The following is a 14,710-nucleotide window of genomic DNA, read 5'->3' on the forward strand; positions in this document are numbered from 1 at the left end:
CGCCGACCACTGGCGACAACATCGATGTACTGTGGAGACCTCACGCCCCACGTGTTGAGCAATTGGGCGGTACGTCCACCCGGTCTCCCGCATGCCCACTATACGCCCTCGCTCAAAGTCCGTCAACTGCACATACGGTTCACGTCCACGCTGTCGCGGCATGCTACCAGTGTTAAAGACTGCGATGGAGCTCCGTATGCCACGGCAAACTGGCTGACACTGACGGCGGCGGTGCACAAATGCTGCGCAGCTAGCGCCATTCGACGGCCAACACCGCGGTTCCTGGTGTGTCCGCTGTGCCGTGCGTGTGATCATTGCTTGTACATCCCTCTCGCAGTGTCCGGAGCAAGTATGGTGGGTCTGACACACCGGTGTCAATGTGTTCTTTTTTCCATTTCCAGGAGTGTATCTTCTAAGTTGAGTCATAGGGTCAGTATCGCCTCACGTGTTCCTACATTTCTACGGAATCCAAACTGATCTTCCCCGAGGTCGGCTTCTTTCAGTTCTTCCATTCTTCTGTAAAAAATTCGTGTCAGTATTTTGCAGCCACTACTTATTGAACTGATACTTCGGTAATTTTCACACCTGTCAGCATGTGCTTTCTTTGGAATTGGCATTATTATATTCTTCTTGAAGTTTAAGGGTGTTTAGCCTGTCTTACAGTTCTTGCACACTAGATGGAAGAATTTTGTGATGGTCGGCTCTCCCAAGGCTAGAGTAGTTTTGATTCAAATGGTTCAAATGGCTCTGAGCACTATGGGACTCAACATCTTAGGTCATAAGTCCCCTAGAACGTAGAACTACTTAAACCTAACTAACCTAAGGACATCACACATACCCATGCCCGAGGCAGGTTTCGAACCTGCGACCGTAGCAGTCACGGTTCCGGACTGCGCGCCTAGAACCGCGAGACCACCGCGGCCGGCAGTAGTTTTGACGGAATATCATCTACTACCAGGGCCTTGTTTCGACTTTGATCTTTCAGAGCGCTGTCAAATTTTTCTCGCAGTATCATATCTACCATCTTATCTTCATCTACGTCCTCTTCCATTTCCATAATATTGCTTTCAACTAGATTTTTCTTGTGTAGACCATCTATATATTCCTTCTAGCTTTCAGCTTTCCCTCTTTGCTTAGGACTGGTTTTCAATCTGAGTTGCCGGCCGGAGTGGCCGTGCGATTCTGGGCGCTACAGTCTGGAGCCGAGCGACCGCTACGGTCGCAGGTTCGAATCCTGCCTCGGGCAGGGATGTGTGTGATGTCCTTAGCTTAGCTAGGTTTAAGTAGTTCTAAGTTCTAGGGGACTGATGACCATAGATGTTAAGTCCCTTAGTGCTCAGAGCCAACCCAATCTGAGTTGAGTTTCAAGCAGTTGCTTCTCTTTCCTCCAAATGCCTCTTTGATTTTTGTATTGACGGTATCTGCCTTTCCGCTGATGAAATACTCTTTTAAGCCCTTACATTTTTCCGGTCAGTTTGATTATTTCAAACTTCTGAATTTCCTTTAGCCTCCTTGACTTGCCACATTTTTATATTTTCTCGTTTCATCAGTTACATTCAATATCACTTGTGTTATCCAAGCATTTCTACTAGATCTTGTCTTTTTACCTATTTGATCCTCTGCTGCAAAGTGATTGGGCGCGATGGCTTAATGCGAATCGAATTGGAAGGAAAATCAGCATTGGCCATATATTGGTGTTTTATTGTCAGCAAACTCGATCTTCGGTCACTTAGTGACCATCCTTAATGCTAGAAAAAAAAAAAAATGGTTCAAATGGCTCTGAGCACTATGGGACTTAACATCTGAGGTCATCAGTCCCCTAGAACTTAGAACTACTTAAACCTAACTAACCTAAGGACATCACACACATCCATGCCCGAGGCAGGATTCGAACCTGCGACCGTAGCGGTCGCTCGGTTCCAGGCTGAACTCAATGCTAGAAGTTACAAATTTTCACATAACGATCAGAGAGTATAAAACCGAAAATCACAACTACACCTGCGTATGAACATAACAGTTGGTAGGAACATACCTTTAATATACAATTAAAATTGGTAGGCACTGGTATCAAGCTATAACCACAAGCTTAGAGCGATCACATACACCGAGGCCGCTGTTTACATGCTCCTGTACAGCAGACGTCGGTGGGACAGGGCTTGGAACGCCCTCTATGTGACATGTGTCACGTGAAGACTTAATATTACTGGTTTTGCAAGGTATTAACACAAAATACCTCCTGTGCATTTGTAACTCACGAAGTAATTCAAATTTTAAATTGTACGTAAAAAACATAGCAGACGAAGAGGGAAGGAAACATCTAAAATACACTGGCGTATTGTTTTCTCAAAAAAACAACTTACAAAACATAAAACAGATCGATGATAAGTTGTCAGAGTGCAGGATAAGTAAAAGGGAAAAAAAAAGGAAAAAGAATAATATATGAATAACATGAAATGAGGTATAACACAGTTTTTTAAAAAAACATAGTACCCACCATCTGGCGTGGGAAGTACAACGTTCGTGATTTACGTAAGCTTACGTTAAGACTACGGAGTCAAATATATAAAAATAGTAATAGTACGAAAATTCCATTACGTAATAATTAAAATGTCGTGAAACACAATATTCGTTACAAAAAAGGTAACGAATATTGTTTCATGGCATTTGACACCGGCGTAGTTACATCCTGCCCACCCTGCAGATGTACAGGTGCTCGAAATCACGGTAGCCGGCCGTGGTGGCCAAGCGGTTAAAGGCGCTACAGTCTGGAACCGCGCGACCGCTACGGTCGCAGGTTCGAATCCTGCCTCGGGCATGGATGTGTGTGATGTCCTTAGGTTAGTTAGGTTTAAGTAGTTCTAAGTTCTAGGGGACTGATGACCTTAGAAGTCAAGTCCCATAGTGCTCAGAGCCATTTGAACCATTTTTTGAAATCACGGTAGCGTTTTTTCCGGTCTCTGTTCAGAGATAAGTTGATTTTCGCACTGGCTGCGCTCAGCTCTTGCGAGCCAGGACTGTGCAGTGACCTCGACAGCGGTCGACAAGCGGCCGGCTGCTGAGAACCAGCGTCCAGCCTGCTCGCCTCATTCTGCCAATTTCCGCCGGCGCCAACTGGTTCGCCCTCTGCCGCACCAGAGGTCGGCGTCCGTCTCAGACTGCTAACTCTCCGCAGAGGTCAGCCCAGTCCACAAACTAACTGGCAAGGAAGCCCTCGGACGCGAGGTCGCACGTTCAGCTTTTAGTAAGCGCCTAGAACCGCTCGGCCACTCCGGCCGGCTGTGGGCTGAGTATTTCTTTGTTTGCTGTCTGACTGGTACTCCTGAACCTCGCTCAGTGCATGCTCGGGAAATGTGCAGTCAGAATTCTGTAGCCTCCAGCAGCATTCATGTTCAATCAGCCTGGTTACTATGTCTAACACACTTCACAAAGTAGACATTTTTTGCATTCAAGATATGTTCAAAACACACCACTAACGTGCATCGTGAACACCAAATGAAAAATGCCAGCCCACAATGATGAGAAAGGTTTGCACCATCAAATTCGGAGGCTTGGGGGTTACAAACCGTGCAGGACGCCCCATTAGGTGTTCGGAAATTCCAGTTGCGGATTTCTGGGACTTGTAGAGGGGGTATGTAATATTTTGAATAGGAACCCATATCAAGAAATATCATCCGATGACGACACAGAGTGACAAAATTATAGGCTACGGCAACTGTACATCTGTTTCTGTGATGTTTTACAAACTTTCTAGAACGATGGAGATGGATAAATATATCGATCTGAGGCAAGGACCCCTGGTTCGGAAACGGTCGAAAGTTGCAAGCAATAATGATTCTCATACCTAGACAGTGACTACATCCAAGATGGCGGCTCTCAAGATCGCCGATGCCGTCACCACGACACCTGTAAGTTGCCCCCTCCCTCCCACCTACAGAGACCCTACACCAGACGCCATTGTGATTTCTCACACCATTAAAGTTTGCCTCACCTTTTAGTAATGGCGCTGTTGGTGTGATGGTGATCTGCTTGTTGTTATGATTATGTTTTTGTCACAATGATGTGACTGCATTGACTTTGATACAGTGGTTATGTCGACGTATCACTGTCACGGTGAACTCAGTGTGGTGGTGATGTGGCCGTGTTTACTTTTCCAGAGGCATGACATGCTGGTGGTGATCTGCTTCTCGTTATGATTATGTTTATATCACGATGATGTGATTGTGTTGACTTGGATACGGTGGTGATGTCGACGTGCCGCTGTCACGGTGAAGTCGGCGTGGCGGTGATGTGGCCGTGTTTACTTTTTCAGAGGCACGACGCGCTGGTGGTGATCTGCTTGTCGTTATGATTATGTTTGTGTCACGATGATGTGATTGTGTTGACTTTGATATGGTGGTGATGTCGACGTGCCACTGTTACAGTGAAGTCGGCGTGGCGGTGATGTGGCCATGTTTACTTTTCCAGAGGCACGACGCGTTAGTGGTGATCTGCTTGTCGTTATGATTATGTTTATATCACGGTGATGTGACTGCATTGACTTTGATATGGTGGTGATGTCGACGTGCCGCTGTCACGGTGAAGTCGGCGTGGCGGTGATGTGGCCGTGTTTACTTTTTCAGAGGCACGACGCGCTGGTGGTGATCTGCTTGTCGTTATGATTATGTTTATGTCACGGTGATGTGATTGCGTTGACTTGGATACGGTGGTGATGTCGAAGTGCCGCTGTTACAGTAGAGTCGGCGTGGCGGTGATGTGGCCGTGTTTACTTTTTCAGAGGCACGACGCGCTAGTGGTGATCTGCTTGTCGTTATGATTATGTTTATGTCACGGTGATGTGACTGCATTTGATATGGTGGTGATGTCGACGTGCCACTGTCACGGTGAAGTCGGTGTGGCGGTGACGTGGCCGTCTTTACGTTTCCATAGGTACGACGCGCTGGTGGTGATCTGCTTGTCGTTATGATTATGTTTATGTCACGGTGATGTGATTGCGTTGACTTGGATACGGAGTTGGTGTCGACGTGCCGCTGTTACAGTGAAGTCGGCGTGGCGGTGATGTGGCCATGTTAACTTTTTCAGAGGCACGACGTGCTAGTGGTGATCTGCTTGACGTTATGATTATGTTTATATCACGGTGATGTGATTGCGTTGACTTGGATACGGTGGTGACGTCGACAAGTCGCTGTTACGGTGAAGTCGGCGTGGCGGTGATGTGGCCGTGTTTACTTTTTCAGAGGCACGACGCGCTGGTGGTGATCTGCTTGTCGTTATGATTATGTTTATATCACGGTGATGTGATTGCGTTGACTTGGATACGGTGGTGATGTCGACGTGCCGCTGTCACGGTGAAGTCGGCGTGGCGGTGATGTGGCCGTGTTTACTTTTTCAGAGGCACGACGCGCTGGTGGTGATCTGCTTGTCGTTATGATTATGTTTGTGTCACGGTGATGTGATTGCGTTGACTTTGATACGGTGGTGATGTCGACAAGTCGCTGTTACGGTGAAGTCGGCGTGGCGGTGATGTGGCCGTGTTTACTTTTTCAGAGGCACGACGCGCTGGTGGTGCGCTCCGAGTCGAAGGTGACGGCGGAGGTGGTGGCTGCGGGCGCGGCCGCGTCGCTGCGCGCCGTGGCCAGGGCCGGCACTGGCGTCGACAACATCGACGTCGACGCCGCCACCCGCCGCGGCGTCATCGTCCTCAAGTAAGCACACTGGATCGCTGCGGCCGCCGCTCTGCCCCGTCCAATGAACCTCCAGATCCGACCTGTCTCAATGGGTCCCTTTTACAACCATTAGCTGCACCGCATTCTTCTCGTCTGTCTCACCCATTCTGCACGCGAACACTGCGACTCTGAAACTTCCTGGCAGATTAAAACTGTGTGCCGGACCGAGACTCGAACTCGGCACCTTTGCCTTTCGCGAACAAGTGCTCTACCTACTGAGCTACCCAAGCACGACTCGCGCCCCGTCTCCACAACTTTACTTCTGCCAGTACCTCGTCTCCTACCTTCCAAACTTCACAAAAGCTCTCCTGCGAACCTAGCAGAACTAGCAGTCCTGAAAGAAAGGATATTGCAGAGACATGGCTTAGCCACAGCCTGGGGGATGTTTCCAGAATGAGATTTTCACTCTGCAGCGGAGTGTGCGCTGATGTGAAACTTCCTGGCAGGTTCTCCAAGGTTCGCAGGAGAGCTTCTGTTAAGTTTGGAAGGTAGGAGACTAGGTACTGGCAGAAGTAAAGCTGTGAGGGCGGGTGGTGAGTCGTGCTTGGGTAGCTCAGTTGGTAGAGCACTTGCCCGCGAAAGGCAAAGGTCCCGAGTTCGAGTCTCGGTCCGGCACACAGTTTTCATCTGCCAGGAAGTTTCACCTCAGCGCACTCTGCGCTGCAGAGTGAAAATCTCATACTGCGACTCTGGTTAAAATAATTATTGATACCTGTTTATTTGCGGCCGCACTCCTCGAATATTTTACACAAATGATTACATCTCCTCTCTGGACAGTTACTAAACGATTCATTGACGATCGCGATTTCCCTGTTAGACCAAGCTCAAGTGAGAGCTCACTATCAACTGTCTCTGTGCACGGTCTCTCCCCTCGAGAGGACACGGTTGTTGTGTCAGACCCCTATTTACGTAGGTGATATGTACACTGAAGTGCCAAAGAAACTGGTATAGGCATGCGTATTGAAATACAAGAGATATGTAAACAGGCGGACTACTGCGCTGCGGTCTACAACGCCTATATAAGACAACAAGTGACTAAATCGCTCCAGGCAAATGCCGGGACGGTTCCTTTGAAAGGGCACGGCCGACTTCCTTACCCGTCCTTCCCTAATCCAATGACCGATGACCCCACTGGTCTCCTTCCCCAAAGAACCCCAACCCTGCAGGGCTCGTGGTGTCAATCCCCTCCAGCACTACTTCAGACATTAGTCGATCCCATGCCACGTCGTATTCCGGCACGCGGCGGTCCTACACGATATAAGGCAGGTGCACCAGTTTCTTTGGCTCTTCAGCGTATAAGAAAGGGGTCTTTGCTAAGTATTAAAAGAAATTAATGGTTATTCAGTCCGCCACATTAATGTAACAGGACATCGTGACTCCTTTGTTTGCCACGCCGCTGTGACCCAGCCCACCTTACTGCGCTGATGCCTCATTCCCTATTGGCTGCCACTTCAGCGCCGCGACCCATGTGAGCGGTGGACGGTCACGTCACCGTCACATCCTGCATCGTCTACAGCGCTCCAGATTGACCTGTGCGCTCTTTCCAATTGTCGCTAATATCTTTTCGAGTTAACTATCTCCGTTTTCTTCTTTCAGACAGTTGTTGTTGTTGTTGTGGTCTTCAGTCTTGAGACTGGTTTGATGCAGCTCTCCAATGCTACTCTATCCTGTGCAAGCTTTCAGGAAACATTCCTCACACACAAAGCAAGAAAATATGTTATGTGGACATGTGTCCGGAAACGCTTACTTTCCATGTTAGAGCTCATTTTATTACTTCTCTTCAAATCACATTAATCATGGAATGGAAACACACAGCAACAGAACGTACCAGCGTGACTTCAAACACTTTGTTACAGGAAATGTTCAAAATGTCCTCTGTTAGCGAGGATACATGCATCCACCCTCCGTCGCACGGAATCCCTGATGCGCTGATGCAGTCCTGGAGAATGGCGTGTTGTATCACAGCCGTCCACAATACGAGCACGAAGAGTCTCTACATTTGGTACTGGGGTAGCGTAGACAAGAGCTTTCAAATGCCCCCATTAATGAAAGTCAAGAGGGTTGAGGTCAGGACAGCGTGGAGGCCACGGAATTGGTCCGCCTCTACCAATCCGTCGGTCACCGAATCTGTTGTTGAGAAGCGTACGAACACTTCGACTGAAATGTGCAGGAGCTCCATCCTGCATGAACCACATGTTGCGTCGTACTTGTAAAGGCACATGTTCTAGCAGCACAGGTAGAGTATCCCGTATGAAATCATGATAACGTGCTCCATTGAGCGTAGGTGGAAGAACGTGGGTCCCAATCAAGACATCACCAACAATGCCTGCCCAAACTGTAGAGCAATGAGTCGCATGGCAACAAAAGCACCGAAGTCAACATGACCTTCCTTCAATTGGGCCAACTGTCGGTGAATCGAGGAAGTACAGTACATACTGACGAAACTAAAATGAGCTCTAACATGGAAATTAAGCGTTTCCGGACACATGTTCACATAACATCTTTTGTTTATTTGTGTGTGAAGAGTGTTTCCTGAAAGTTTGGCCGTACCTTTTTGTAACACCCTTTATAAACGATTTGGGAGACAATCTGAGCAGCCGTCTTTGGTTGTTTGCAGGTGACGTTGTCGTTTATCGACTAATAAAGTCATCAGAAGATCAAAACGAACTGCAACGCGATTTAGAAATAATATCTGAATGGTTTGAAAAGTGCCAGAGAATTGTGAAGGTGGTTCGATGAACTCTCTGCCAGGCACTTAAATGTGATTTCCAGAGTATCCTTGTAGATGTAGATGTAGAATGAACGGTGAACGAGTAAAAATGAACGGTTCCCAAAAAAGAGCGGTAACCAGTGAGCTAGTTCCCAAGGATGAACCGGTTTGCCCATCTCTACTTGACACTAATCTGCCGGGCGGATTCGTATCGGGGACCGGCAACGCGTTAGACCGCGTGGCTAGCGGGGGGGGGGGCACCTTGACTATACTTCCACTATTCTTCACGTCGGCCCCTGGACCCGCCTAAAAAGACTGAGCCAGCATCTCACGGCAATCAGTGAAGTGTTGAGCTCAAGAAAATGGAAACAGGTTTTGAATTATCCATCATTGGTCCTCAGCACAGTGATCTGCGGTAAGCTTCTATAAACCATAAGTTTCCTCTAGGACAGGGCCGGCCAGAAATTCTGCACGCGTGCGGTGCTCTTGCACATGTGCAACTTCCGTGTCACAGCGTGCACGTCGCAGCCGTCAGCGTTCATGTAGTGCATGTTTCTACGCACAGATGTCGCTCCTCTGTTACACAAAGTGCGTTATCGACACCTCGTATGTGTATCACAACCTGGGCTGTATCTGTAAGATGTGTTGCTTCATCGAGCGCAACAGAGAAAGCAACAAAGTATTTAGCCTTATTTATAGCTGCCTGTGCAGATCGCCGGCCATAGCACTTGTCACTGTTTGGATAGACTGATTTCTTGAAACCTGCTAACGTTCGTGGGACACACAAGCTCTGCAGCATCAATCAGACACTCTTTCACAAACTCCCCTTCAGAAAAGGGTTTCCCACATTGTGCAACTCTTAATGCGATTTTAAAACTTGCTCGCAGTGAAGGTTTAGTGTGGTTGTCATTCTGGAAAATTGTAAACAGTACACTGTACAGCGTACAGTAAAACAGACGTAAATGTAACACAAGAAACTAAGAGTTCAAGAAGTATCACTTACTTTGACGTACAGTAAAATCGAGTTGATGTGTCTCGTCCATTTTCTCAAGGACATTTAATTTTGCTTGCCGTTCTTCACTGTTGAGTACACTACACTCGTCTTTGTGATATGTATTGTAGTGTCTTTCAATTGGAAACTTACGCTGGCCGCCTATTACTCGTCGGCACAGCAAACACTGTGAGTTTTCACCAACGGCTACAAAAAAGAATTACAGGTCCCAGTCATTTTTAAACGACTGAGAACATACACTCCTGGAAATTGAAATAAGAACACCGTGAATTCATTGTCCCAGGAAGGGGAAACTTTATTGACACATTCCTGGGGTCAGATACATCACATGATCACACTGACAGAACCACAGGCACATAGACACAGGCAACAGAGCATGCACAATGTCGGCACTAGTACAGTGTATATCCACCTTTCGCAGCAATGCAGGCTGCTATTCTCCCATGGAGACGATCGTAGAGATGCTGGATGTAGTCCTGTGGAACGGCTTGCCATGCCATTTCCACCTGGCGCCTCAGTTGGACCAGCGTTCGTGCTGGACGTGCAGACCGCGTGAGACGACGCTTCATCCAGTCCCAAACATGCTCAATGGGGGACAGATCCGGAGATCTTGCTGGCCAGGGTAGTTGACTTACACCTTCTAGAGCACGTTGGGTGGCACGGGATACATGCGGACGTGCATTGTCCTGTTGGAACAGCAAGTTCCCTTGCCGGTCTAGGAATGGTAGAACGATGGGTTCGATGACGGTTTGGATGTACCGTGCACTATTCAGTGTCCCCTCGACGATCACCAGTGGTGTACGGCCAGTGTAGGAGATCGCTCCCCACACCATGATGCCGAGTGTTGGCCCTGTGTGCCTCGGTCGTATGCAGTCCTGATTGTGGCGCTCACCTGCACGGCGCCAAACACGCATACGACCATCATTGGCACCGAGGCAGAAGCGACTCTCATCGCTGAAGACGACACGTCTCCATTCGTCCCTCCATTCACGCCTGTCGCGACACCACTGGAGGCGGGCTGCACGATGTTGGGGCGTGAGCGGAAGACGGCCTAACGGTGTGCGGGAGCGTAGCCCAGCTTCATGGAGACGGTTGCGAATGGTCCTCGCCGATACCCCAGGAGCAACAGTGTCCCTAATTTGCTGGGAAGTGGCGGTGCGGTCCCCTACGGCACTGCGTAGGATCCTACGGTCTTGGCGTGCATCCGTGCGTCGCTGCGGTCCGGTCCCAGGTCGACGGGCACGTGCACCTTCCGCCGACCACTGGCGACAACATCGATGTACTGTGGAGACCTCACGCCCCACGTGTTGAGCAATTCGGCGGTACGTCCACCCGGCCTCCCGCATGCCCACTATACGCCCTCGCTCAAAGTCCGTCAACTGCACATACGGTTCACGTCCACGCTGTCGCGGCATGCTACCAGTGTTCAAGACTGCGATGGAGCTCCGTATGCCACGGCAAACTGGCTGACACTGACGGCGGCGGTGCACAAATGCTGCGCAGCTAGCGCCATTCGACGGCCAACACCGCGGTTCCTGGTGTGTCCGCTGTGCCGTGCGTGCGATCATTGCTTGTACAGCCCTCTCGCAGTGTCCGGAGCAAGTATGGTGGGTCTGACACACCGGTGTCAATGTGTTCTTTTTTCCATTTCCAGGAGTGTAGATCTCCGTCCTTTGCTTTTTCACAGTACTTGCCATTTCTCAGTACTTCTCTGTTAAGGTTACGGTCACCAGGGGTAAACGAGACTGGATATGTTGCGCTCTTGCTTGTACCACATAAACATGGAAGTGGAGCCGCTGCCGTTCATTTAGGACACATGTCTAATAACAGATGTCGCTGTCGCTCGCTGTCGCACACGTGCGCACATGTGCAGCACTTGCGTACGTCTGCACACTGTGCAGCGTTTGGGCGGCCCTACTCTAGGATGACAGCTGTTTAGCGTTAAGTGATGGTAATTTGTCATTGTCTACTCTCTGTTGTCTAACTAACCCTTCACTGTGTTTCGCCTGTTCCAGCACTCCTGGCGGCAACTCCGTGAGCGCCTGCGAACTCACCTGCTCGCTGATCACCGTGCTCGCCAGGTCAGTAACTCCGCAAGACTCATCGCTGTCTCAAACCACGTTTGTGTTTTTGTTTTGACTGCAGCGCCGATACACTATTCAGAATGTAAATACATACGAGGGTCACACCAAAAGAAATGCACACTATTGTTGTAAAAAATGCAGTTTTCATTCTGCATGTGTGAAAGTTTTACAGTGTGTAGATACATCCTCCCCATTTGTTTTCAAACTTAGTTCGACCTGTTCCCGTGAGTGGCGCCGTCACAGCATGTCTTCAAGATGGCTGCTACACTTGACGTTCGTCAGAAGCAACGTGCTGTCATAGAATTCCTGTGCTGTGAAAACGAGACAGTGGGAAACATCCACAAGAGGTTGAAAAATGTGTGCGGAGATGCTGCTGTCGATCGCAGTACAGTTAGTCGGTGAGCGAGCAGGTTACGTGATGAAAGCGGGCACGGCAATATTGAGGATTGTCCTCGCAGCGGCAGGCCTCGTACTGCACACACTCCAGACAATGTGCAGAGAGTTAACGAATTGGTGACTGCTGACAGACGCATCACAGTGAGCGAATTGTCACGCTACGTTGGGATAGGGGACGGAAGTGTTTGCAGAATACTGAAAGTGTTGGCGTTAAAACAGGTTTGTGCCACGTCGGTTCCCAGGATGTTGACAGTGACTCACAAAGAAACAAGAAAAACGGTATACAGCGAACTTTTGGAATAGTACGAGAATGGTGGAGATGAATTTCTTGGACGAATTGTGACAGGTGATGAAACATGGCTCCACCATTTTTCACGAGAGAAGAAGAGGCAATCAATGGAGTGGCATCGTGCAAATTCACCCAAGAAAAAAAATTCAAAACCACACCTTCTGCTGGAAAATTTATAGCTACGGCGTTTTTCCATTCCGAAGGGCTCTTGCTTGTGGACATCGTGCCAAGTGGAACCACCATAAATTCTGATGCATTTGTGACGACACTGAAGAAACGTCGAGCTCGACTGAGTCGTGTTGGACCACATCGACAAAATCAGGATGTTTTGCTGTTGCACGACAATGCACGGCCACATGCCAGTCAAAAAACCGTGGAAGCGATCACAAAACTCGGATGGGCAACACTGAAACACCCGCCTTACACTCCTGACCTGGCTCCATGTGACTACCATCTCTTTGGGAACAAGGTTTGAAGATGATGACTCCCTTGTGAACGCTGCCAAATAGGGGCTCCAACTGGTTCGTCCAGAATTTTACCGTGCGGGTATACAGGCGCTGGTTCCACGATGGCGTAAGGCAGTTGAGAGGGATGGAAATTATGTGGAGAAATGAAAACATTGTTCTTAAAGGATGTATCTACACACTGTAAAACTTTCAAACATGTAGAATAAAAGATGGATTTAAAAAAAATAGTGTGCATTTCTTTTGGAGTGACCCTCATAAAACTGCAGCCACTGACTTTTTTTTAATAGTTGTTTATTATTCCACTAACCGGTTTTCGAACCTTTTCAGGTTTATCTTCAGATGATTTTCTGCAAGTTACATCACTGTTTCTAGCATAATGCTGGGCACTAGCTCTGTGACAAAAATGGAACACCCTTTAGTGTATCGCCATGAATATTATTTATCTGTCGATATGGATGCAAAATTTTTAGTTTTATACTTACTGCGACAATATGGGCGCCTTTTTCTGTTAGTCTCCACCCTTCTGCCTCCATATTGATGTTCAGTTGGTACATCACTTCACACACTTTTACACAATATGTAAACATTTACAATGTGATCGCGAAACTTTGCCAGCATCCAACATGTGCTATACGACTGTTGCTTGTTACAAAGATCTTGATAAAGGATATGACACTGGCCTACTTTCTTTCGCCCATATACCGACTTTAATACATGAAAACAAAAACAGATAGCATCTCTGACCAAAGTAGGCCTATGTCATATCGTTTGTCAATATCTTTGTAACAAGCAACAGTTGTATAGAACATGCTGGATGTTGGCAAAGTTTCGCGATCACAGTGTAAATGTTAACAAATTGTGTAAAAGTGCGTGAATTGATGTACCAACTGGCCATCAAAATGGAGGCAGACAGGTGGACACTGACAAAAAAAAAAAGCCGCCCATATTGTCGCAGTAAGTACAAAACCAAAAATTTTGCATCCTTATCGACAGATAAACAATATGCATGGCGATACATTAATGCATGTTCCATCTTTTTGACAGCAAGCACCTAGCATCATGCTAGAAATAGTAATGTAGCTTCCTGAAAACCATCTGAAAATGTACCAGATTCGGAAACTGGTTCATGAAAAAAAATTACTATTCAAGAAAGTGACTGGTTGGAGTTTAATGTATTTCTTTGCTATTCTGACGTTAACACCTACACTCTTTAGCCTTCGACAATTACTAGTCGAGCGGTCTAAGGCGCTGCAGTCATGGACAGTGCGGCTGGTCCCGGCGGAATTTCGAGTCCTCCCTCGGGCATGGGTGTGTGTGTTTGTCCTTAGGATAATTTAGGTTAAGTAGCGTGTAAGCTTAGGGACTGATGACCTTAGCAGTTAAGTCCCATAAGATTTCACTCACATTTGAACATTTTTTGAATAACTCTATTCAACAATCGACAATTACAAAAACAAACAGACTTTTTTTTAGAAAGGTATGAATGTGCAAATTAATTAAGAACAATACTTTTTCACTATTAGCAAAATAGGGCAGCTGCATAAAGTCTGAATATAGCAAAAATAATTAAATTTTCCTTCAAGAAAAATGTTTACAAACAGGTCCGCACAGTAGAACTCTTTGACATACAAACAGTTATGTTAATTTCCGATATGTTAGTTTCACAATGATATTATTCAAGAAAACTTTGTTAATTAATCAATAAAGTCGTGACTTCTCTATAGGTCCTTGGTCATATTTTACAATTGCTTCTCAGTCATCTGAGAAATGAGTTACTGTTCTGTACTAAGAGACTAATAATGCTTGTAGAAATGATTTTCTGGACCTCTTAAGATCTGCTAGGAATTGTTAGCTATGTTGCTGGAACCTGGGACATGCGAGTATTAAATGATGAACATCTCACACAGCTGTGTTACTGCAATCAGAAATGTCTGACTTTCGGAACAGGAGAGGCACCACAGGACATTTTAATTTGCACTGTCTATACTTTTACAAATAAATTCATAAAACTTTGACAGCATGACCAGAA

General features: G+C 47.3%; 1 protein-coding gene across 1 annotated transcript in view; it reads left to right on the forward strand.

The window, feature by feature from the left end:
- Positions 1 to 14,710, forward strand: part of LOC126212887 (D-3-phosphoglycerate dehydrogenase) — a 94,560-nt gene that overhangs the window by 48,434 nt on the left and 31,416 nt on the right. The window contains exons 2-3 of the mRNA XM_049940386.1: positions 5,545 to 5,702; positions 11,461 to 11,526. Of these exons, the coding sequence (XP_049796343.1) occupies positions 5,545 to 5,702; positions 11,461 to 11,526 (224 nt within the window). The remainder of the gene's footprint in view (positions 1 to 5,544; positions 5,703 to 11,460; positions 11,527 to 14,710) is intronic.

Source organism: Schistocerca nitens, chromosome 11 (assembly GCF_023898315.1).
Source record: "Schistocerca nitens isolate TAMUIC-IGC-003100 chromosome 11, iqSchNite1.1, whole genome shotgun sequence".
NCBI classification, from domain to species: domain Eukaryota; kingdom Metazoa; phylum Arthropoda; class Insecta; order Orthoptera; family Acrididae; genus Schistocerca; species Schistocerca nitens.